This window comes from Anomalospiza imberbis, chromosome 6 (assembly GCF_031753505.1).
Source record: "Anomalospiza imberbis isolate Cuckoo-Finch-1a 21T00152 chromosome 6, ASM3175350v1, whole genome shotgun sequence".
NCBI lineage: Eukaryota > Metazoa > Chordata > Aves > Passeriformes > Viduidae > Anomalospiza > Anomalospiza imberbis.
In genome coordinates, this window is record NC_089686.1 from 17,336,784 (window position 1) to 17,362,364 (window position 25,581).

At 42.8% G+C, this 25,581-nt stretch overlaps 1 protein-coding gene across 13 annotated transcripts in view; it reads left to right on the forward strand.

Annotated features, from left to right (window-relative positions):
- Positions 1 to 25,581, forward strand: part of FOXN3 (forkhead box N3) — a 138,217-nt gene that overhangs the window by 7,994 nt on the left and 104,642 nt on the right. For all 13 annotated transcript variants that reach the window (XM_068192631.1, XM_068192638.1, XM_068192637.1 and 10 more), the window contains one exon: positions 23,533 to 23,669. In XM_068192631.1, the coding sequence (XP_068048732.1) occupies positions 23,533 to 23,669 (137 nt within the window). The remainder of the gene's footprint in view (positions 1 to 23,532; positions 23,670 to 25,581) is intronic.

Consider the following 25,581-nt stretch of genomic DNA (forward strand, 5'->3'; position numbering starts at 1 on the left):
TTTAATTATTAAAAGGATATTTTGTGGTTTTAAACTGGAATTTGTCTAGTTTAACTTGAAATGCATTTTTTTATACTTTCGTCTGTCATACAAAAAAGCTCTCTAATATCAGAAATTTTCTCCTCAAATTTGTGTGTAGAGAAACAAAGGTCATCTCTTTCTAGAAAAATCATAAAAGTCTCTAGAACCATACTGTAAATGGAGTTGCAAGATAATAGACAATTTATGGAGAACTTTTCTTGAACCCTTTGGTTTTTTGAATTGCAAACCCGAGAATTATACAGAATATTTAAATAATAGATTTCCTAAAGCTGTGCATGGAAATAACACTTCATTTCACTGGCTTCCAGCTGCTTGACTTAACATCAGAGCTAACTCTTCGTACAGGAATCTGCCTGAATTAACTGTTTTAGAGCTGTACAAAGCACAAGCAGTTCTTTTCAAGTAAAGACAGGAGAGCTGGCAATACCCAGGGAATCCTCTGAACCTTGTATCTTAGGTATTTGTGTTGTCTTGCTCTCAGTTGAGATAGCCTGCAGGCAGGTGCCCTGCTGTGTAACAGGTGTTGGTTGCACAGTGACAGGCCATTGACCTACCAGGGGAGATTGGCCACTTAGGTTAAATAAAGTGGAGTAATGGGCCCTGTCTGTGCTCCTCACCCATAGCAAAGGTGATGCGAAATGTGTTAAGCAGCACTGAAAGAGTGTAGAAAATCAGGAGCAAGCTGCTCTTTGCCCATTGGGCTTGGGCTGTGGTGAGGTTGGTGAGTCAGTTTCCCATCTGTGTTTGCACTCCATCGCTTTTGGCTGTTCCCTCCATCACCTTCCTGACACTTGAACTTTTGTGTTTCTGTGGCACACAGCTGATCTGGCTGGATTTATCTTTCACTCTTCTTTTAATTCTTCTGTTGCTTTTCAGCTTAAGTCCCCACTTAAGGTTATGGCGCAGTCCAGGTGACAGTTGTGCCGACATGACAAGGGGAATAGAGGTGATGAGGAGGCTGGGCATTGCCAGTTGGGATTGCTGAGACAAGCCATTCCTTACAGAAGAAGGGCTGGCAGCTGCATGATGCTGAGTGGGGTAGTAGTCCCTGCCCCGAGGTAAAGATAAAATGCGAACAGAAGTTTAAATGCAGTGGGACACTTTCTTCTCCTGGACGTGTTTGTTTTGGTTTCCCCTTAGGAGCAGGACTGTGCTGTTTGCTGTTCAAGTGGCCTGTGTTAGTGATTCTTCTTGGTGTTTTACAGCAGATTTGAAGTGAGCAGAGTCTGGACTGCCATCCTCATGCATGACTCCTGCTGAACCTGGCTGCCTGTTCCATTTCCTGGGAGGTGAAATTGATCTGGGGCTGTATTGCAAGCCCCTCTTCAGCTCAGACTTGGCACATCTATCACTATATAATGAGCAGGCTGAAAACTCTTCATATGTTTTTCGTTTAGATTATTTTTCATTGGGCTAATTTAGCTGGACTCATTTTCAGCTCCCTGTTTAGTTCATGGTTACTGTGGTCAGAGGAACACCAATGTCAGCACAGGCCGTAGGCTCAGCTCTGTTTAATCTGGCATGAAGCTGTGCCTGCAGCTTCCAGCCAGCTCAGAGCTGACCTGGTGACAGCAGGAGAAGATGGCAAAGGGAAGGGGTGAAGGATCCTCTCACCTTTGAGAGCACAGGCTGCACTTAAACCACTGGGGCTGCTTGTATGTTCAGTCAGATACATGCTTGGTGCTGGATTGGGTCCCTAAGACATGGGTGAAATGGTCGAACAAAAACTGCACCAGGATGTGTGTGCGTGTGTGTTTTTTCAATATTTGTTTCTGTTGCCCAAGGTTCTTAATTTTGGTTGTAGAGGTGGCTCTGTGTGCACCTGTGCTGTGCATCCTCTGAATTGCTGTTATGGAAGAGGAAAGGATGTCTATAAAATCAATTGTCAGGCTTTTCCCATGCTGCTGTCATTACATCCTCATCACCTCCTGTGTTTCTTTCCAATTGTCAGAGAGATAATGAAGTGCCCTTGTCACTGCCAGCAAAGGAAGCACAGATCTTGGAGCGTCACTCTGGTTTGAGCACAGGAGACCTGATGATGGGCTGAAGGATGTGGGCACACAGGAGTACTTTTACATGTCCATTAGTGAATGTGGCAAAGCATGCCCCTAAGCAGCATGCCCACGATGGTGGCTGTACTAAATCCAGCTGTAGCTGAACATCAGAGATGAACTGGGCTTGCTGGTGTGGCTGAGTGCATGCACTTCTGTCTTGCACTTCAGTTCTTCAGCAAAACATCCAAGTATCCATTTTAATTACTAAGTATGTGTCCCTTAGACTTCACCTTTCCTTTTCTAAAAGGGAAGTGAAGTGTTTTACATTATCTGAATGTGCCCAGCAAATTGTTCTGTGTGGCTGGTTTTTTCCTGGGTGAAGACCTTGAGAAAAAACATTTGAAAGTCTTCTCTTGGAGAGAAAGTCTTGTCTCTCAAATGAACAGTTGAAGCGGTCGAAAATAATTAAGGAGTTAAGGATACTCCTCAGGCAGCCTGAAGTAGCCTTAGAGTTGCTGGAGAAGCTACCTGTCTTTGTTCTGTATTCAGGCAGTTACCGTGTCCCCACTGAACCTTAATTCAGTCCTGCAGCATGACCATATATCTGCTGGAGTCATTCACATGACGGGCCCAGTGGGTTCTGGGCAGCAGTCGGCAAGTTGCTTATACCTTCAACTTCTGTATTATTTTCAGCTAATTGCTGTATCTTCATCATAAATCTAATTAATACACATGAATGGTATAGAATAACATAAGCCAAAATCCTTATGAAGAAGGGACTGTGTGTGACTGTTTTTAATTTAGCTGGTTGTCATTTGTATGTTGAGCAGTGGTGGGTTAGCATATAAAAGTTAGTTCACTTCTGTCATTGCAAGAGTGGGCAGACTTGCTAGATGAGGTCATGATGCAAGCACTGCATGTAGCTATAACAAAGCAGTGTGTCATGAAGCTCAAAAAGTCCAAGTGCAAGGTGCTCCGTCTGGGACAGGGCAATCCCAGTTATGAGCACAGAATGGGAGATGAGGTCATTGAGAGCAGCCCTGTGGAGAAAGACTTGGAGGTTCTCATGGCTGAAAAGCTGGACATGCACCACCAATGAGCTCTAGCAGGCCAGAAAGCCAGCTCTCTGCTGGGCTGCATCCAAAGCAGCGTGGGCAGCAGGGCAAGGGAGGGGATTCTGCCCCTCTGCTCTGCTTTTGTGGGACCCCACCTGCAGTGCTGATCAGCTCTGGGGTCCCCAACATAAGAAGGACATGGACCTGTTGAGGAGGGCCAAAGATGATCAGAGGGCAAAAGCATGTCTCATGAAGACAGGCTGAGAGAACTGGGGTTGTTCAGCATGGAGAAGAGAAGGCCACAGGAATATCTCATTGCAGCCTTCCATTACTTAAAGGGGACTTAAAAAAAGAGAGAGAGGGACTTCTTATACAGGCAAAGAGTGACAGGACAAGGGGGAACAGTTTTAAATGAAGAGATTTAGATGAGATGTTTGGAAGAAATTCTTTGCTGTGAAGATGCTGAGGTACTGGCACAGGTTGCCCGGAGAAGCTGTGGGTACCGCATCCCTGGAAGCGTTCAAGGCCAAGCTGGATGCAGCTTGAAGCAACCTGGTCTGGTGGATGGCATCGCTGCATATGCTGGCTGAGATGGAACTAGATGATCTGTGAAGTTTCTTCCAAACCTAACCCTTCTATGATTCTATTCAGTTACTCTTGTGAACACAAATTTGTTTAAGAAAAAGCCCTGTGTAGCTTCCTCTGGTTAAGTTTTGCTTTGCAAGCATCTAGGGAAAGGCGTGGCCCATGCTTATATGTATCTTTAAGCTAATAAAGCTTTTTATCTCTTAAGTAATTTGCTTTTGTCTTTTGATACGTAGTCTGATATTTTTAATCAGTACAAGTCCGGTAAGGGTCTTCTGGAAGATACTGAGGAAAGTTCATTTTTATGAGGTGTGTAAGAATCTGGCTTGTTTTGTGATACTTTTAGTTTGTCAGTATTTAAGTAGTTTAGGAACAATGAGATTTTGATTTCTTTAGTAGCAACAACTGGCTTGTTATGATTCAGTAGTTAAATTTTGGTCTCAAAGAAAAAGCTATTTAGCTTCCTAACATCTGTCATTCAATCTAACTCCTTAAAGTCTCTTCCATAACCATTCCTCACCTGTTCCAGTATCTCAGAGCTGGCTTAAAGCAGGGTACCCTCCCAGCTCCAGAGATGAGAAATTATTATGGGTGAGCTAGGGAAGAGAGGAATTGCCAAAATTGATTGTCTGTGCTTCAGTGACAAGCAGCAGAGAAACGGGTGATTGGTTCAGGTGCAATTATGAGTCTCTGTCCTTGACACTTGAGCTCTGATGTCCTTAAAGTGGATCCCAAATATGTGCTTGGATTATTTTTTCAGTCTTGTAGCTTAGTTTTTTGGACTTAATTCCTGTGTGTCTTTTCTTTGGCTTGGAAGAATTCAGGCACAGAAGTAATACCATATGCTTTCTCTAGTGGTGTGGGCAAAGGCAGATATTCTGCAGGACCAGGTATGTTGCTGTTGGAGAGTGGCCCTGTGGATGGTTTCAGTAGTCTGGCTGTCCTGGGACTAGCTGGCCTCCTAGATGGGGGCAAGAAAGACCTTCCTCAGGAGTGCTGCTTTTAGTGAGAGCTTCCTGACATGTTTTCACTTGGGGCAAAGTCAGCATCCAGGACTGAAGCTCACAGCAATTCTTACCTTTAATTACACCAGAGAACATAGAATATTTGGGCTCTGCCATGCCATCATATCCATGATTCCTCTTAGCCTGCAGCCTTTGGATCTCGCTGATCAGGTGGCTGCAGCTGCTGAGTTCTTTGGTAGCTGGGGTAGTGCACCCACACATGCTCATCATCACTGCCATGTCTGGCCATTTATTGCAATGGCAATGAAACAGTGGTTATCCTTTCTGGAGAGTAAGCACATTTATAAGAGTCTTGATCCTGGCAAAGTTTATCTACATGCTGGCAACAAAACTGGCATTTAAAGACACCTAAATTTCTTGTAGCTGTAAGTGGTGTCAAACTCATCAGTGATAGAGGTCATGTAAGATAAGCAACAGGGGAGGGAAATAAAGGGAGTGACCTTCCTGCTTTGGCATACAGCTTTTTTTTGTCCTGAATTTTTTTTGGGTCATTGTTGGCCCTTCTTAGCCTGAAACATTACTTTTTTTTGTTTGTTTCTTTGGGTTTGTGGTTTTTTTTTTTGTTTCCTGTTCTCCCAGCAGTTTGGACTTCTGAGTTCAGAAAAGCTGCTTTTGATTTGCTCTTTTGAGTATCAACAATAGAATTGGGACTGAGAGCTGTGGAAAGTAGCTGTTGTGGCCATAAATTATGCCTCTGGATCCTACTTTGTTATCCATAATAATAATTTTGGAGACAGTATATTTTAATTAATTTTGTTAATTTATTTCTGTTCAGTTGTTCACATTCCATTTGGGCCGTTATGGAAATATTGGGAACTAGTGTGGGAATTTTTAGGAGGACTCATTCTAATGATCTTAAATGTGAGTGGGTTGCAGTAGAAGAGAAGTCAAATTGCTGCCCTTAGCCAGTGACTTAAGATACCAAAACACTATCTACGGCATGCTGAATTGCTGTATTTCATTGCAGCAGCGAAGAGTAGCAATTTACCACTAGCTGAGAGCTCTCAGGATTTTGAAGCACCAGTGTAACTTGCTGAAAGACGACTGTTGGTAAGCAGAGGAATGAACAGGCTTCTGTACAGGGAGGTCTCAATGGCATGGAGAATTGTCTGTGGCAGTACGTGGAGCAGAAACGTACTGATGGAATTTTGCATAAGAGAATCCAGTTGAATGGTGAATTCACACTCATTTAGGCTTTGAGCAGAAAATTAGCCTGTGTTCCAGAGCTATGTTTATAAGATCCCACAGCTGCCTACTTGTGGGAAGGTACTCACTGAGATGAAGCAACTATTATGAATATATTTCTGAGTTTACAGTTGGAAAAAAGTGTCTACAGTGCAACTTGCAGGGGCTGTGGGGGTTAATGCAAGACTCATTTACATATTTTTATCTCTTTTCCTCACCCTTTAGTGGGGAGAGTGGGAATGCACGTCTCGAAGGTTCTGCATGCTTCAGTAAAAATAGGGCGATCATTCATGAAATGTTTTGATTTTGCATTAGCGGGAGGGATGTTAAACATCACTGTTAGGGTTTAGTGCTTCAGAATGTAATAAATGTAGCACTTTTGCAATTAGTTCTCTTTAAATAGTTGAGAAGAAATAAATAGACCTTGCAAAGACCAGATCTTTAGGACTAAAGTCCTTGCCATGCAGGAAAAGCTGTATTTGAAGGATTCTCCTGAGTACTACTGCTTTGCAGTGCCTGGTTGCAGTTTTCTCAAGCCACAGAAAAACACTGAATCACTGCACTTCCAGAGATCATCACTGCTCCTGGGAGCACAATGAAGGCTTTTGGAGAGAATTTTTGACAGGTTTAAGAACTGCCTGCTGCTGGTGTATATGGAGCTATAATTATGCTTAGGCTTTGGGAGAATACTGTGGGTCAAAAGATACTCAGTTCTGTAGGAATTCCATTCAGACATAATACTTACAAATAAATTTAACTGGAAATAATGATAGAATTTTTATGTAATTCCACCTTTCCAGAAGTACTTGAGGACTAAGGGGCTGCACATTAATAGAATCGTGGAACATCCTGAGTTAGAAGGGATCATTCAGTCCAGCTCATGGCCCTGCACAGGGCACCCCAAGAATCACACTGTGTGCCTGACAGCATTTTCTACACACTTCCTGAACTCTTCAGGCTGGTGCTGTGACCACTTCCCTGGGGAGTCTGTTCCAGTGCCCAGCCATCCTCTGGGTGAAAAACCTTTTTCTGATATAATGGTGTAAGTAGTTTGCTGGCTTTCCTGCATAGCTGAAGTAAGAAGGAATGAATGGTGTTCGTAGAAAGTGCAGGTTTTCTGTCTTCAGTTAGGAGACATGGGAAGTTGGAGAGTCAGAATGTGGCTGAGATGGCTGAGAATTAGACAAATGCTGGCATTTGTACTGTTGCATGGTTGCTTTGAAGGAGTAGGATGAAATGTCCAGAATGTTTTTTCCTGTTTTGGCAATTAAAGTAATGCATTTATTTTTATGTAATTGCTCATTACACTAATTTATTTGTGTTTTCTCTCTCTTACCCTTCTTCTATGCAGATTAAATTTTTCCCCTTCAATGCTCAGGGTTAAGTATACAGACCTTGATTTTGTAAAAGAGTGTAGGATTGGTTTACAATTTTATATTGATATGTAATACTTTCTAGATTTGTGGCTGGATGGCAGAGAATTAGGAAAAACGCTATCACAGAGACAGATTGCACAGAAGATTTAGTCTGGTGCTAGCTCCCAGCTTTTGAGGCAAATGCAATTTTATTGTTCATTATGTACTTCCCTTTTCTGCTTAAATTTTTTTAATATATCTATATATGCATGTATAAATACTTTTTATACATAAAAAGCACTACAGAGTCACACTGTTTTTTAGATCATCCAAACACTTTTAAGGTAAAATGGGAGCAAAAATTGGGTTGTCAGATAGAGCTTTCTGTCTGCTTGTGTCTCTGTGCCAGGAAAATATGATGCTGTCATAGTGGTACATCTTAAATCACAGAATATTCTGTGTTGGAAGAGGTGCACAAGTACCTTCAAGCTCATCTCTTAAGTGGATGGCCGTGGATAGACAGGGATCAAACCTGCAACCCTGGCTTTATTAGTAGTACCATGTTCTGACCACCTGAGCTAATCTCTGCAACCTTTCTTTGGGAGAGATGTGTTGCCACAATTACTTACCAGTTAGTTTAATCAGTTGACTCTAAATTAAGAGTCTTAACTAACCTGAACCATCTCTCTTGTTTTTTCCAAAAGAAATCAGCATTTAAAATTCAGTAAAACACCTCCACTTTGTCTAAATTTTTGTTGTTTCATGTTTTGCTAAAACACCTGTAATATTTCCTTGCCTCTTGAGCAGTGCTGCATTTGTTTGGAGGAATAAAGTTCCTTGTTCTTGGCTTAGCAAGTGTGCTTTGATGTGTCATTTGCTGTTAGGTTTTGGAACTGACTAATTTTAAATTCAGGAAAACAAATGTAATTATGACCCTTTCCATTAAGAGACAAGGTTTTCAGTCATTCTTGTTTGAAAAAAGAATAAAGTTTTCATTTAGAAAGCTTTGATTTTAATTTGTAGCAATGAAATTGTGGGAAAGGTTTTGCTTTTTCATCCTTTTCTTCTGTGATTAGGAAAATGTCTTCCTCTCACCAGCTAAAATACTTGTATTATTTTAGTTTCAACGTAAATATGCTTATGATCTAGCCACTTTTTCTAATTACCTTCTGCTCTTTCACCAGCACTCAAGTTGCACTCACCCTCCAGTAGTATTTAGTGTGCCAAAAATGCATTTGGCTGGGTTGGGCTGATGGGACAAGAGTCCGTGCCTTAATTATGGTATAGTTATCCACTTGTGTGAAACATCATCTTATATTTATTCCCCTTGCTATTTATAAAACAAGGTTTGCAAATTTGTTGGATTGGCACTTTGAATCTTTAATTTAGACGTGCATTTAAAAGGGGAAAAATTTGCTTCTTCAGTGAACTTATCTTTTTTTGGTGTTTTGACTATATATTGATTCCTCTTGAATCAGGTGAAAAATTGAAACCATTTGAGAGTGGTTTAGACAGCTTTTCAGTCCATGCTGTGTGTAGCTTCGGACTTCTTGCACTGTGTACCAAGACATGCTTTTGTTGGGGAAGGAAGGGAATTCTGCAATTGCTCAAATAAACTTTCTGTTTGTGTTGCATGGCTTTTAAGTTAAACCAAGTAAAGTTATCATCTAAAGGTGTGTTTGTAATAATATGAATAGATATAAGAGTGGTGTGGGAGGCTATTTATACAGAGATTTGTATCTTAAAAGTTATGAAATTGGCTTAAAAATCACATCATTTAAAAGCAAGGGAGGAACTGTGTGCTTTATTTTAGAGCCTTGAAGAACTTTAATAAGCTCTTTTCTAGAAGCTAAGACAGCTGGAAAGGTTTTTTCATTTGCGCCCCTTCCCCCTCCATGACTTTGCACCATCTCATGACTCTCTAATAGAAACATCTAGAATACCAGCATGCTAAAAATGTGATGAATCAGCAACATTAAAGCCAGATTCTGGAGGCTGCAATAAAGCTATAATCTGTCAAGTTTCCTTCAAACTCTTCTGTTAGTGGTATGTTTAGTATTGCCTGAGAAAGTCTTTTGCAAGAAAATCACAGTAATTACAGAAGTCCTTCACCATACAGTGCAGATGTCAGCATTTGTGGTCATTGGGTGCAACTATGAAGAGAGAAGGACCCTTTGGAGCAGCCAGCACTTTTTATGGACTGGTGCTTTGGAGCTGGTGTAACGGGCTTCCTCTTGCAGGGGCAACCAGTGGGGAGTTTTTACAGCACCAGCATCCTCAAAGGCTGGTTACTGGTTTTCAGCAGGGGTTGGTACGTGATGCAGCTCTGAAAGGTAAGATGACTGCTGTTTAAGTGTTTCAGTATTGGTAGGATGAATGGAGTCAATATAAGGTATCCATTCCTTTTTGTTCAACTTTTGAGTATGGCCTTCAGCAGTTTGGGCTTAATTTTCTAGCTGTGCATTTTTCTCTGTAGGGCTATTTGTATGTTATTTTTGGTTGCTTTTCACCTTCAGCTATTCAAGTCCAGTTGCTGTTTTTGTGGTTTCGCCCCGATGCACACACCTTAGTTCTCTTTTTTTCCCTACCTGCATGGTCTCTACATGTAACTGGTCTTAAGCGTCTGTCTGAGGAATGCTGGGACCAGTGCTTTCAGTTATCGTTGCACTGCACTGAAAGCACATTTGCATTTTGAAAAAGAAGAAAAGTTGCAGCCCTTCTCTGAAGCAGGATTTTCATTTGTAAACCGTATGCTATTTTTGGTGTGTCAGATATGAAGGCTTCCTGTGTGAAACTGATCAAGAAAAAGATCACAGGCGACCTGGAGCAGTGACTCAGGTCACAGCAGGCCTGGTTGCATGGCACCTATGTCATCAAAATAGTCTTGCTTTGGCATCCCTAAATGAGACTTTTTTTTCCCTTAGATGGTAGATCTGTTCAAAGGCTTATTTGATCATTAATAATTTGGAGGAAAACAGCTTTTTAACCTTCTGAGAATATCATAAGTCTTCTCTTCCTTGTTACTTCTGAACTCTTCACATAATCATCTGATGTTGGGTAAGTTGTCAATTTTCATCACTGGAGTCTGCTCAGAAATTGTTTCTCCCTGTTTCCTTCCACTCCGGGCATGTTAACTCAGATACATTCATACACGGATGTTTAATCACTGATCACTTATCACTCTTGTGCAGTATTGATCAGCAGCCTTTTTGTATGCAATGATCAGAATGAGTAACAGCTTCCTAGTAAACACCAAGGAGTCAGAGGCTGAAGATGGTGACTTAGCCCCATGTAGAAGTTACACAGCTTTTTCCCAGAAATTTTTAGACTCCGTCCAATTTCTTTTCCCCTCCCCTACTCCAAACTCTGTTTCTTTCCTTGTTTGGTTCAAGCCAAGCATCGATCCTTCTTTCTGCAGATGGTGTGTCTTTCAGCAAGTGCCCCAGTCCTCTTCTTAGAGTGGCTGGTGCTGCTGAGGTTGTCCAGTGTCTCATTTTTCTGAGGAGCCTGTCATTTCTTCTTTCAGTACACTACAACACACACAGGCTTCCTGTTTCATGGGGGCATCCTGTGAACATCATACCTGAAAATGAAAAATGATGGCTTGTGAGATAATTCAGTTAAAAGGAAGCCAGGGAAAACCCAGATAGGCTGGGCTGTGGTGTGTAGGTTGAAAGCTGTTTTTTACCCCCTCCTTCCTCCCACCCTTTCCTTAGCGGGTAAAAGACCCAGTCTGTGCCTGAACTTGCTATTCTGAATAACCTCTTATCTGCACACAGTGACTGATGCTCACATCCTGTTTGCTACCAGCTTAGAACGCCCTGAAGAGGGACATTTCTATTTCTGCTGGGTCTGTTTCAGTGAGTTTGCAGGCTGGCTCTCTGCTGCTGCCTCTGTCATTGGCCTTTTGCTTCTCTTCTGTGAATTTGAGGAAACTCATTTTTCTTTATGGTTTCTATGAAATAGCAAAATTATTGTGGGATTTGGAGTGGCATCTGGAAAAATTAGGTAGACTTTTAAACAGAGGAATAATTTATATTGAGTCAGGATTTGGTTAAGCATTTAGACTTTGATTAATGCTCTACTAATGTAGAGCTTGCCTGCCCAGGAAATAACATGAATTAACCTGTGAATTCTATTCTTGCCAAGTTGTAGGTTTTGATTAGGGACTTGATAGCTTCCTTGGAAAAATTGTAGATTTAAATACTCCTTCTTTGCACACCAATGAGTTCAGATATTATTTCTCTAATGTAATCACTTTGCTGTGTTTAATAATAAACTATCTACACAAATACAAAGCTGTTTTACTGATGGAGGTGCTCAGGGAAGCTGATTATCCACTCTAAAATACACTTGATTCAGTGTCTCATGCTGCAGAAGTTTTCCATGACAAGCTTTGTTGTGTCTGCTACTTTTAGTATTTTACCAGTTGCAACCTCTGTGTAGCTATGCTTGCAAAAATGCGGTCACCTAAAAAACCCAGACAAAAAAATCCTATAGTTGTCGAGCCTATTTTTGAGATGGCTGTGTCGAGATAAATATTAAAGGGAGTCTTCTTACAGTTGTAATGAAGCTTACTGTGAATTAAACTTTGAAGACTAAGCAAGTTCATCTTCTTGCTCTTTTTACAAGCCTTTGCCTCTGCAGTGGACTTAAGGTGGGAGAAAATACAAGTATGTCTGAATGGCTCCAACAACAGAAAGCTCCTGCATTATTCTTTTTAGCTTACTTCACCTTGAGGATGATTTGGATGAGACCTGACAATGTAGCTTTCTTTCTCACCTGTTTCTCTCTCCCTGACTTTGTGGTAGGCTGCTCATCTCCTGGGGCTGGGTGCAGGTTCCCCAGCTGTGGCACAGTGGAGGCTGGTGCCCTGCACTTTCAGTGAGGGTGAGGGGACTGTGCTTGCTGCCACGGTAGAAATTCTATGTTTAACCCACATGCCACGGGGGTCTCCTGTTTGTGCTTGTGGTGATGCCATGGCCCTGGCTATCTCCAGCCATCCATGGGCTGGAGCTGGTGCGGGAAGTAGCTTTGCGCACTCTCGCGCTGGTGCCAGAGGGGACCAAAGGTACAGCCAGGACTGGGAGAGGGTGCTCATAGTGACCTGTGACATGGCAGCCAGTGAAGACAGGTAGGTGGCTTAGCAGCCCGCTTCCTGTCTCTGCTTGCATATGTAATTTCCTTGCCATCTTGAGATTGGAGTCTCCCTGTGTTGGAAGGCTCCAGTGCAGTTGAGGTGTGTTTTTGACTCTCCCCGGAAGACTTTTATGTCCGGCACTCCAGAAGCTGCAGGAAGAGGTTATTGCCATAGGTGGTAGTGCTCTGACTCTGCAGATGGTCCCAGTAAGGGCTTGCTGCTCTCTGGCCATGTGTAGGTTTCAGTGGTGTGCCTCTCAGGTGAGATTTCTTGCTCAGTTTGTGTTACAGTAAAAATGAGATGCCAAATCCTACTAGGTGAGGAAAGCCCTTTCCCACAGGCACTGCAGTTCTAGTCCCACCAGGGTGCCCAGTGTCTAAGAGGGAGTGTGTGTACTGTAGCTGCTGGGTTTTGACCTCCCCACAGGAGGCTACTTTGCTCCTAGAGTTAAACTGGTCCTTCCCTGGTTTGTCTTCATTGCAGAGCCATTGATCTTACTGTTTAATTTAGGAGGTACTTCTCCAGAGGCTTGTGGTGGTACCTGGTGTTTGGGTGGAAGGAGGATTTGTGTAGGCTGCTTGCAAAAATGCCAAGTCATGGTGAAGTCCCAGATTTTTTTGAGTCCATGAGGTTTTGGGTTATAGCATTTGGGCTGTTGAGGCTCCTGAAGCCAGGCCCCGCCCTGACTAATTTATGCTGATTTGGACTGTGTGAACGAGATGAAAACTTCACTGCAGTCGTGAGTTGCTTCATTTTGCAGGATGTTTGCAGCATGGGGAGGTGTTTTGCTTTCTGGGGTTTCATTCAGCCATGAGAAAGAGGAGGAGGAAAGAGGAAGATAGTAAAAAATAGATATCTCTAAACCTAGCATAGAAATGGGACACGAGCAGAGTAGAATGTGTGTATGTAAGTAGCCAAAGTAATGTGTGTGTTGATGGATGTGGGTAGCTCTGAGGTCTTTGTTGCAGGAGGATGGTTATTCTTCAGCGTGTGCCTGCTGGAGGTGACAGGGATCTGTTGAGGCAGCTGAGTGGGGCTTGGGATGGAGCACAGCTTTGTTTCTGTAAATAACCCAGGAACACTTGGAAACCTCACATCCAGGGAACCTCTCAAATGATTTATCAAAGTGCCTGGTTTTTCTCCTCAATACATTGTGCAAACCAATATTAAACACTAAGCAAGGAAAAATCGTACATTAAATAAACAGTTATGAGGGAAATGGTGCAAATCCATTAGCTTTTGTCAGGTCTTCCTTATTTCTATTTTTATTTGTCATGGATAATGGATTTAGTATAACCTACTCCCACTCACACATTTCTGCTAGCTGTTAACCCCTTCCCCTGGAAATTCACTCACTGGCTTATTTCGTCATTAATACAGCAGTGGGCAAAAAGTGACCTGTAAACCTTTAGCACAGATATAAGTGTTGAATAATTTTTTAATATCTGTTCTGTGAAGGGTTGTGTTTTTAAATTGTCCCTAGGTTTTCATATATGATGTAACTATACATTTGTAAGAAAAGGCAATTTATGTCTTTTCCAATTGTAGATAATATGAAGGGCATGGTTAACCAGTGGGTATTTAAGTGAGTGTACCTCTGATATGAAATTAGCACACCCACTAAATGGAGTATTGGTCTGGAGTCTGGGGAGTTTTTTTTTCCTTTCTGCCATGGTTTTTATAGGTGACCTTGAGGACTTAGTTTCTTATGCTTTTGTTTCTGCGTCTTCTCAGTTTTCTTTTCAATAGTGTAGGGATAATTGCACTTTCCATGTATACACAGAAATTCTATAGGCTGAAACACCATTATTAATGCTACTTGCTGCCCAGTTTCCCTCAAGTATGCCTGTGATTGCCAGTCATGATGACAGGCTTGTCTTCTGGGCTCTCCTGCTTTCCCAGCCCAGTCTCCCCACATCTGTTTGATCTTGGACTTCGTTCCTCCCTTGCAGTGTCTCAGCCAGTCTTCTTCAGCATCCGGACTTTGCCTGGCCTGGGGAGACTTTGGGCAGTGTCTGGGATTGCTAGGTACTGGCATGGAACAACATCAACTTTATGTAGGAGGCTGGCATTGTTTAAGGGCGGTTAATGACACTGCTTTCTTCAGCTGCTTGCAGGGTTACTGGGTTGCAGCCTAATGGCTTTATAGGGTAGTTTGCATATAAACTCAACAAGGAGATACCTAACAAGCTAAACATGACTCTTAGAGTTGGGTAATGTAGTGCAACACCTCCTGAGCCTGTTGGAGGAATCATTTTATGATGAGAGCAGTGGGAAGCTAATGTGGTGTAGGAGGTCCACTGCTGGCTGTTAGCAGTCGTTTTGTGAGAGCTTACCTGTACTGATGGACACGTGCTGGTATGCTGGAGGAGCAGTGGACCAGCTGTGCCCATGGGCAGTGGGTCACCGTGACTGAAATAATGGTAGAGAATCATTCCAGACCTGGTGTTGAAGTGCCCCTTGCAGGATTAGGAACCTGGACTCTGGAGACACGCTTTGGGTTGGCAGTCTTGGCTGCAGCTCAGACTTGCTGGGTGTCTAGGTCATGCACTAGAAGACATTCCTAACTTCTCTGTACACACGAGGCAGAGTGCTGAGGAAAAAAATTGTTTAAAAGCCCATGAATGCCTTCATTTGTGTAAAACCCAAAAGGAGTCAGTCCCAAGCCCACTGTTTCTTTGCTGTACCTGTGGCAGATAGACAAGGCCATAGGCTCTGTGCCTGTGACGCTACTAATGGGGCTCTCTGCAGGTTTGGGGAGGAGTGGGCAGCCTCAGAAGGCACTGCTGCAGAAGGCAGGGCCTTTCACTCTGATAACACATACAAGCCCAGAGGTACAGAGAAAACTTCTGATGTGTCTTGTGCTGGTGAGACTTGAACTCCATTAATATTGGAAGACCACTGGACAGCGTGCATTTTGGTAGCACTTTCTGGTGTTGCAGGATGTTGTGCTACATCTTGCCTCTGAAATAGGTTGAGTTTTTTTGACTATGGAATACCACAGCCTTCCCTTTTCTCAGCTGTTACTTCTCCATGCTGATCTGGCCTCGTTATTCCTGTATCATTGTTTATTTGTGTGCTTGGCTTCCTTTTAGTTTTATTTAATTTTGAGACAAAGTAGTCCTTTTCCTCTCTAACCATACTTCCATTCTTAGGGAAGTAATACACCCACTCAGCCTCTCCAGTCAGAAAAACAGTGCCCATTTTGTGACTGGAAGTACAGCAGAGACATGGAGGTGGTTCATGTGGCTGCATCACTTGGAGAAGAACCAGGCCACTTTCATAAAGTCAAATAAGGGAAAATAAAGGTTGATGGCTGGGTTGGTGTCTGGGGTAGCTCACTGAACAAGTGAGCTAAAATACCAAGAAATGAGTGTGAAAAAAAAGACTTGGACTTGTATGATTTGAAGTAATGGATGTTTTTACTTGAAGCAAAATAAGATTTAAAAAGCCCCAACCTTTTGTTTTCTTGAGAAATGCTGATGATTTTTTGATGCAGCTGGCTTACTTGGGTTGAACACTGTACTCCAGCAAGCTTTTGCATCAAAACTTCAATTTCATGCATTAGATGAGCATATGTTTATGGTCATGTAATTGTGTTTTAGCTAGTCTCTTCTCGTCACGCTTCTTCACCTTTGTGCTTGAGCTGAGCTGTGACTGCTGCTTTACTGAGGAAAGGTTGAAAACATGCAGAAGTGTTTGTGAGGGTTTTGTTATGCTGCATGCAAATACTACTTCAGATTTACTTCAGCTTGGTGTCAAGCTCTTGCCTAACATTGCCAAACTTTCCTTGGAAGAGCAGGGAAAGTTTCTACTTCTCGTAAGTTTGTAGGTCAGGGAATTTTTATGAAAATGAAAAGCTTAGTAAGTAGTTGTCACTGTTATTAAAATGCAGTCAAGGTCTGGAGTGCATTTCTTTAAACCTGGATGTAGAGAATTTCACTGGTCTGTGCTAGAACTGTTAAAAGAGAATGAAGAAAATCTGCCCTTAAACTGCATGAATAGTTATTTGTAATTTTTACGTAAGATTGCAGTGAATCTGAGGAATGCGTTTTGTAATAATAGGAATCGCTGGCAGTGGCTTTGTTTTTCTTTCTTTCAGAATTCCTTAGCTGTTATACTTCTTAATTAAAAAAAAAAAAAAAAAACAACAACAAAAAAAAAAAGCCCAACAAAACCCAAACAAACAAAAAACCAAACAAAACCCAAACCAAACAAAAACAATCCCAGAAAAAACCTAGCTGACCTCAGATGATGCTTTGTGTGTTTCTGCAAATAAGTTAAATTGTTTATAAAAAGGACTAAAGAATCCCCCAGACTCATAGGCAAAGGTATAGGCAAGCTGTTATAGATGATAAAGTTTTAGTATTGTCTGTGCCCACCCATAAATAACTACTTAAAATGGGAGAATCTGTGTAGGAGATGAGAGCACGCAACATTATTACTTTCTTGTTAACTTGAAATACCAGTGAGTAAAGATAAGCAATAGAGTTTCAAGCAGACCAGCAGACCAACTTTGGCATGTAATTTAAATCTTCCTCAGAGCTTGCAAGGGAAATAGTTTAAAATTTGTTATGTAATATATTTTCCAAGTTTTGATACTAGTATGCAAATTCTGCCTCATCTAAATGAAGGAACTAGTTCTGAGTTGGTTCTGTTTTAGGAGTGATACCCTTCATTTGAAGGAACATGATACTGACATGAGGGATGGGTAGTTTTCTAAAATAGTAAGGCGTGTTCTTGTCACCACCGTCTGCAAGTGAACGGCATAGAGCTGGCCTTTGAGCAGTGTTCCTGGTTGCCCAGGTTCTCTCTCCTTGGTTATTGAAAAACATCTCTGCCTTTGCTGTTGTAGAGCTGATTCAACACAGCATCAGTGGCTTGCATTTTCTAGTCTTGGTGAATTCTGCAGTCATGAACCACTTCTTTCCTTCCCATAGTGGCAATACAATGTTTGCAAACCTTCAAGAGTAGAGGTATATTTAGTGAAGTATGTGTAATCTGTGTTGTATTGTGGGATGGCTTTGAAGCCACTTGGCAGGGTTCTTTGCTTAGTACAAGAAAGTTATTTAAGCAAGTCATTTTCTCCTGAGGTGGATTTTGGAGTGATTATTGTGTTCCTCTCGGTGCACTTCAGAGCTGAAGACAGGGTGTCAGGCTGTCTTCAGGGTGAAGACAGGGTGCAACTCAGAAAGTATTTTACTCGCCTTCTTTCTGCTTCTCAATTTCCTCATGAAAATACCACACTTTTCTTGTTAAATATATTTTTTCATAGGTTGAGAAAAGGGGAATTTGTGTTTAGGAGGAATTCCTGATGATAGTTTGCTGTTCCTGGGAACCAACCAGAAACTTGTTTTAGTCACGGTTTCCAGAATTGCTCTGTCTTCTGTGTGACTGCAGTGTCAGGTGGAGAGTGAAGTACCCTATTCTCTCTGTGGATAGACTCTTCCATCATGCCTTGTTCTCTTGGGTGCTTTTGCAGGTCCTTGCTGCCTGACAGCCTTGGGTGTGCTCTCACCACCCCCAGAGGCTTCCTGCAGAGGTGTGAGCAGTCAACAGTGACAACAGTGTCAGCAAGGTGGCTGATGGCTTTGTGCTGCTACATTAGATGTGGTGCAGTCACAGAGAAATGTGCTTCTGGTCTAAAACAATTACCTTTTTCAGATTCTGGTCCTGGATGTAGTTACTCAAACAGTTGTTTTAAATTCTGTGGTGACATGCATAGTTCTATCATGCAATTCTTTTTGCTCCTGTAGAAACCCTTTTGTGGTCATATTGAACAGCTGGACCTGCAGAAGCTGTTGGGCATTCCCACGGATAAGCATAGTGACAAATCTGTGTGAAAGGCTTGCTTCAAGCCTGCTGTTGCAGCGTAACTGGACGCAATGAGCTCAGGATAAATATTTCCTTAAAGTAAGAACCTTTAATACCCAGTAATCTCTCCACTATTACTTGCAAAGAGATCACCTGTTGTAACAACAGTAGGTTTTATCCACCAGAGAAAACCTTTTGATGGTGAATTACTGACAACAAAAGGTTTCTAATCACTGAAGAAGATATTAGTGATATTCACAGGTCCTGTGTTAACGACTGCAGCAACCTACACTGAGTTAGACAGGGACAAATGTCACAGTGATGTGATTTCAGTATTTGATAGCTTGGGGCTGCAGATGTTAGTTGGTAATGCCCTTTTTTGAGTAATAGGAAATTTCTGCTTTTTCTTTTTGCTTTTATGGTTAGTGAAGCCAATGTGACATACTTTTCAGATAGTGTACATCTGCACCTCTTCAGTCTGTGTAGCTGCCTGATCCATATTGCTGATGATTTTGGTTCAAGAAAGCCTAGCTATGGCCACTCATCCCCTCCTGATCTGATAGAGAAGTAAAGTACAGATCTACTCAGTGGGCGGCTGTTGTTTGGGAGTAGCAAGGTCCTTAACGCAGAGCTGTGTTAAAATTCTCAGCCTGCTGGCATAGCTTAGGTGCGTGAGTGGAGCTGTGGAGTCACTCGTGGGTGTCTTGTTTTGGTTTCTCTCCTCCCAGCCTCCAGGCACCTGTGTTGGTGCTCAGCCTCTCGGTGTCTCTGATTTCCCATGCACAGCCTGGCCTTTCCCTCAGGACTGTCTGCCAGCCTTGATGCCCAGCTCACCCCAGCCCCTGTACCCCTGCTCTGTGTCATACTGGTTTTGCCATTTGTCTTACAAGCTGCTTTCTGTCCAGCCAGAGTCCTGGTTTTCCTTTTTCAGTGTGCTGTTTCAAGAGGTGCATCAGGATGCCACCAGGGCTCCTGCTACAGAAGGGAATAGCTCCCATTCCCCTCCCTGTGTCCCCACATCCCTCCTCTGCTTTGCCACAGCTCTCTGGATGCTTGTCACACCCTTCATGTGAGCCAGCTTAATGAATGTAAATTACATCAAACTATGTGAGAAAATCAGTTTTCTTTGAGGAAAATGACTGAAATGGGCTTATGGAAGAAGGCCCAGGCACATGCAAGGCATCACAGAGGGAAAAAAAAACAAAACTCCTTTTTGGCAGATTTCCCTTAGGGCTCTGTTCCTTTGGAGACCATCTTGGTGGTGATGCTGCTTCAAGAGATATGGGTACCTGGAGGTGCTCCTCCAGTTTAAAAGTGAACATGTTATGAGAGCTTCCAAAGGGAAAAATTGGAAATGCCAGTGTCTCCTTGAGCCTGTGTTTTGTGGTTTCTGTATCTGTTCTCTTCCCAAAGCTTTGTTTTGGCCAGACTTGTTTTTATGGCAGTGAAAACTCTGTGAAAAAGGTGGTGTTCCTAACACCTTTCAAGTCTGCTAAAATAACCAGGGAACAAAATTCTTCAAATAAACACTATCTGGAATTTTTATTCAGATGTAGCCCCTGTACCAAAATGTGACCATGCAAACCCAATGCAATGGGTTGTGTACTTTTTCCCAGCTACTGGTCTCGGGAAGAGCTCAACATAAAATTCTTTTAGTTGAGCTTTGGGCAGACAGTAGCTGATACGTGTGAGGCCAGGCAGTTAGCTGTGAGGTATATGCAGGCAAAATCTTTATAATGAGAAATTTTACTAGTGGATAATGCTATTAATTCCCAATTATAACAACTGAAAGAGCTCACAAGCAGAATTTTAATTATTTTAAAACTTCAGTCTTTTTTCAATTCTACTAAAAATGACCAAACATAATACTAATATGTTGTGTAAAGTAGTATTTAAAAACTTCTATATGTAGTCCATTGGAAGAAAAAGCCAAGTGAACATTGAATTATCATGTACCTTTTCATGGGAATTCACTGACTTTAGTAGCTGGGAGGGAATCAGAATTGGATATTTGAGATATGACAGAGCAAATTTTTTAATAAATTGGGAGTTAGTACACAATATTGTGCACAATCTACATATATATTAGGTGAGGGAAAAAGGAGTAACAATTTCTCCATATAAAAGATAATCAGGATTTTTTTTTAAATAAAGTACTCAGTCAAACTTTCATGGGGTAACTCTGTATGTTTCTCTCTCTCCGCATTAGGGCATCTGAAGTAGTTTGCCCTCAACTATGGTTCACTCTTGGACCACATGAAGAGGACTTGTAATAACATTCCCCAGTTTTTAATCACCTTAACCAGGACTCAGTGCAGAAGCTGTAACCTGTGTTTGGCAGGAAGGAGGTGGCTGTGCCTGGCCCTGGGAGGAGGTGGCTGTGGGGAGGTCTGAAAGCACTCCAAGTGCTGAGGAGATCAGGGGACTATTTTCCACTCCTCAGTCACTTGTTGCCTGGGAGACAAATGTAATCCAGAGATTTTTTTTTGACCCTTCCTTGCTGGTTTTTGATTGGAGTCACTATTGACTTTTGGCTTGGAGGAGGTAGTGAAGCAGCATGCCAAGTGTCATAAGATGGAAATTAATCACTAACTGACGGATCTGAGATTCAGTGATTTCCTTTCCCGTGATTGCTCTGTATATGGGAAGACTAATGACACATCTGAACAGACAGTTAACAAAGCTCTTCACACCTCCCAACAGTCAAGAAGGTTTCTTAACCAGATGTCACTTCAGTTTTCCTTTTTATTCATGCTCCGTTATGTGATTGTGGAAAAACAAAAATAACTACCTTAAAAAAGAACACTGCGAAGTTGGCAAGCTTTGCCTTAAATTACATTTGTTTTTGCTGGTAAATTATAAGTCAGTTCAGTTGCAGTGAAAATATAGCAAATCTGCCTCCCCAGTGGGTTTTTTTTAACAAGGAGTGTACTTATCAATATTTTTTGTGAGAGTTCCTGTTTCTCAGTGAGATTATTTTTGCCTTTTGCAAGAATATGGGCAAGCCATACAAATTTATCTTAACAGTAATGAAAGGTTTTGAAGTCACTCTTCAGTAGTGTCTTCAGTGTAAGGCCCTCAGCTTAAACTTAACTGATGGGTCTTGGGGAGTTACCTCTTCCAGGTAGATGAAAAGGCTGTCGTGGAAGTAAATAAAAAAAACAGAGAAGTTTGAAAGCAATATGTTGTGTTCCAGTAAGTACAAATAAGGTAGATGGTATTTAAGTGTAGCTTTTTTTATAAGCTTATCCCATGCTGTAAGAAGTAAGGAATCCAGCAAAGGTTTTCTTCTAAAAAATGTTCCTAGTTTTGCTCATTGCTTGCTTAAAAGGAAATTTTATGTTCTTAGTCTGGGTCTTGGATAGAGCATGGAAGTGGAATTTGGGATGCATGGATTCTATTTTTGACTCTGTCCTTTGCCTAAAAATCACTTACTGGGCTTGTCATGTGTCTGGCTCATTGTCCCATATTTTAAGAGGGCTAAGCGTAACAACCTCCTTACTGCAGAGTGCTGTGAGAAGTGTGGTGCACAGCTTCCACAGCTGACAGCAGCACTGGATCTCTCAGTTGTTGACTGTAGTGCTTTCCTGAGATGAGAGCCAAAGAGGCTTGCTTGCTCTCTCTAGCCCCTTTAGTCTTGGGCTTTTTTGGCCATATTAAGGCCTTGCTTTATTTCAAGAGCTGGAAGATGTCTCCCCTAGACTTTTCTGTGGCCTCCTGGTAGGGCACCTTTTGGCAGTAAAAGGATGGATGGGCTTGAACACTGGAAGCCATCCTGAAGAGTCTTGACCCCATGCTCCTGTTCCACCAGAGCAGCATACAGCCCTGCTTCTTTGTGACAGAAGACTGTTACAGCTCCTGTGAGCTGTGCTGCATGCTCTCCTCTTCTTTCAAGCCAAGTCTCACATGGTGCTGGAAACTTTGTAGGTGCACACACAGCCATCCAGGGACATTGGGGAAGACTTTTCTTTTTAATTTATTTTTAGGGAGGAGAATTTAGTGCAGATTTGCTCTCTGTAAGTATGTTGCACGTTGCACTGTGTATCCTAAAGCTGTCCATGGGCTAGAGCAGCACTTAGGAGGTGGTAGGGCAAAGATACCAGTCTTCAAATGGAAACAGGTGTCTAGTTTTGGTCTTCTATATGGCTTAAGAAAATAATGTCCTTCTTCTGATGTGATTCTCTGTGTGTGTGCGTGTGTGCTTGTTCTTTAACAAGTTAACTGGGAGCTTTGTTTCACTGATAGAAGTTGAAGCAGAGAAAAGGGATGGTCCTGGGTTGAAAAGCAGCTAGAGGCAGTAACACAGCTTCCCCCACCTGTTCCAGAAAGTATCAACATTTACCTGAAAATTTTAGCATAATGCCTTCTTGAAAGCCTGCCAGTTAAGTTCAGTCAGCAGTTAGGATTGGTGTTTATTTTTATGTATGATCAAGCAGAGCAAGACTGCTCCTGAACTATCATTCCATATGCTTTCATAGTGAAGCTGAGGCAAAGTTTTCATATTTGTTTGAGAACTCACACAAAACAATCCAAAATATCCTCAGCCTGACCTCTGATGGGATTGAGACACGAAATGAAATTGCACTGCTTGTAACTGCAAAATAAACACTGAATTTTAGTGTAATCTTTGCCTTACAGATTAACTGCTTGTGTTGCTCCTTGTATGAAAGGGTAATTACAGTAACTGTTGTTTTAGCTGATCACAATTTCTCAACAACCTTAAATGGTTATACTCTGATTATACTGTGGGCTTTTTTTTTTGTTTTGGCTCGTTGGTTTGTTTTGGGGTTTTTTGGTATTTTTTTCCCCTCTGGGGAGAAAAGATGATTAATTTCCTCTTGTAGTATAATGGCATTGATGTCATGTGGTTTGGAGGATTAAGTCCTTACATTTTTAAAACAGTTGCTAGGGTGTTTAACCCTCTCCTTTTTAGCCTTGTTTCTGTTTGTATAACAGCAAAAGGAAAAGAAAACCACTTCCAGAAACAAGATACTTCTCTTCAAAGTTTCTGTTTAACGGTTAACTGTAGCTTCTTATTTTTCCAATATGAGGTGATTGGAAAATTGCCAGATATTATTAAATCATATTAACTAGTAACGAGAGAGGGGGGAAAGAGCAGCCAAACATTCATTCTTTTTTTCCCTCAGAATTGTGATTTAAATCATACAGTCATAATACATTATTAATGGAGTAATAATATCTGGCAAGCAAGTTCTATTCGCTTCTGTCAGACAAAAAACCCAAACCCACTGCTTTTTCTGACAAAAATTGTTAAATAAATATGGCTGTGCCATTAGATCAAATATTTGATTTTTTAAAATTCTTTTCTCTTTGCAGAGTATTGGAAAGGGGTCCTTGTGGTGTATAGACCCAGAATATAGACAAAATCTTATTCAGGCTTTGAAAAAGACACCCTATCACCCATATTCGCATGTGTTCAGTACACCTCCCACATCTCCTCAGGCATATCAAAGGTAAGAACTAGACGCATTTTACAACTCTAAATGTTTTTCTGCGGTGTTTGGTTTGATTCTTGGGTAAGACACTAAATGTAATCAAGCAATGCAGTTTGGAATGTGCTAGTGTGGAAAGGCCTAGCGGGAGCGCCATTGATGGCGTGGCCTTGTTCGGGTGCCCAGGACACCTTTTACCTGCTTATGCCCCTGCTGGCATCAGCGCATCCCGAGCACAGCCTGCAGGCTTCCTGCAACAGCCGTTTGGCAGAGGAGTGCCTGAAATAAAAATGCAGATAAGCAAATGGAGAGCTCTGAAGTGCCCACTTATCCCATTTGGTGAAGGCACTATTCCCTCACTCACTCAGAGGAAATAGGCTCATTCTTTTCCTGGGAGAGCTGAGGGCCGATGTTGCCTGTGCAGCCACAGGATGTTCACGAGGTTGAGTCGGTGCCCAGGTGGCTTGACCAGCCCTTGGTGGTGGATGGATGCCTGTGGTGGCCCTTAGGATTAGCCTGGATTTTCTCCTTTGCTTCAGTGAAACAGACATGGGGTGGAGTTTTTCTGTTCGTTTTGTGGTTTTGACCTGGCATTCATTTACGACCAGCGTTAGCAAAGAGACATAATCTATGGCTGCCATCCACGAAGCAGTAAAGCAGGTGCTGAGGTTTAGCAGAACTGCTTTCTCCTCGATGCTAGAAGGGCCGGGAATGCGGTTCATGGCCCGCGCTGGCCCACCCCCTCATGGGGAAGGTGTGATGAGCCAGCTGCAGCAGGGCCCGCAGCAGCACCGGCACTGAGCGCTGGCGCTGACGGCTCTCGTGGCAGCTGAGGTGGTTCTTACTATTTTTCCGCGTTAGCCGGGGAGGGCAGCGTGATGGTCGCCGTGGCGACGGGGCGTCTCCCCGGCAACGCGCGGGCCGGGCCGGGCCGGCGCCGCCGCGTCACGGGGCCGCGGGGCTCGGCCGCGCCGTTGCCGCGGTAACGGCGGGAATGGAGACCCTGGGCGCGCTGCTGTGTCGGGGGATCGCCCCGGTGGCTGGGGATGGGCCGGCCCCATGGATTTTTCTCTGGAAATCAGGGCGCGACCAGGGCTGCAGGGTCCCGAGGCGGTGCAGCTCGGCTGTCCCGGTGTTCCGTGGGGTGCTGGGGTAACACTGTCCCTAGTACCACCTGTGGAAGTACCCCCCACTACTGTGCTCTGCAGAAGGACAGATAAATAATTTCGATAATGGATTAAAACTGTAATTTGTGCATTTGAACAAAGCATGTTTCCTGGCCCTTGCTTTATTGTTACTGCTGTCTTTTTAAGAGTGTTTTAATTATGCTCGTACAGATTTAATGATAAATTCTCATACTGAGTAGAAGTGTAATGGACATCTGACATAGAAATGGAGGGATTTTGATCCTTTCTAACCCCCAGAAACAAAAAAATTCAGCATACACATGCAGTTGAAAGCCAGAGCATCTCCCATTTTTTTATGGCTGAAGTGACTGTTGACTCAATGGGCTGGGTTTGCCAGAACTGCTGTGTGAGTTGGTGGCAGATGTTGGCAGCAATGACATGGGCAGCTCTTCTAGGCTAGGCTGAAGGAAGCAATGCAGCAGCACTGCTGTGGGCAGTCCTTGCAGGGACGAATCCTTAGAGACACTCTGTTTGGGTGTCGGGGAGCACACGGGGTGTAGCTGTGTAGCTACCCTGTGTCCTACAGAGCTGTGTGCCCACTGCTCCCCTGTCCTCATCCTGCACAGCTCTGTGCCCGCTGCTCCCCTGTCCTCATCCTGCACAGCCGTGTGCCCGCTGCTCCCCTGTCCTCATCCTGCACAGCTGTGTGCCCGCTGCTCCCCTGTCCTCATCCTGCACAGCTCTGTGCCCGCTGCTCCCCTGTCCTCATCCTGCACAGCCGTGTGCCTGCTGCTCCCCTGTCCTCA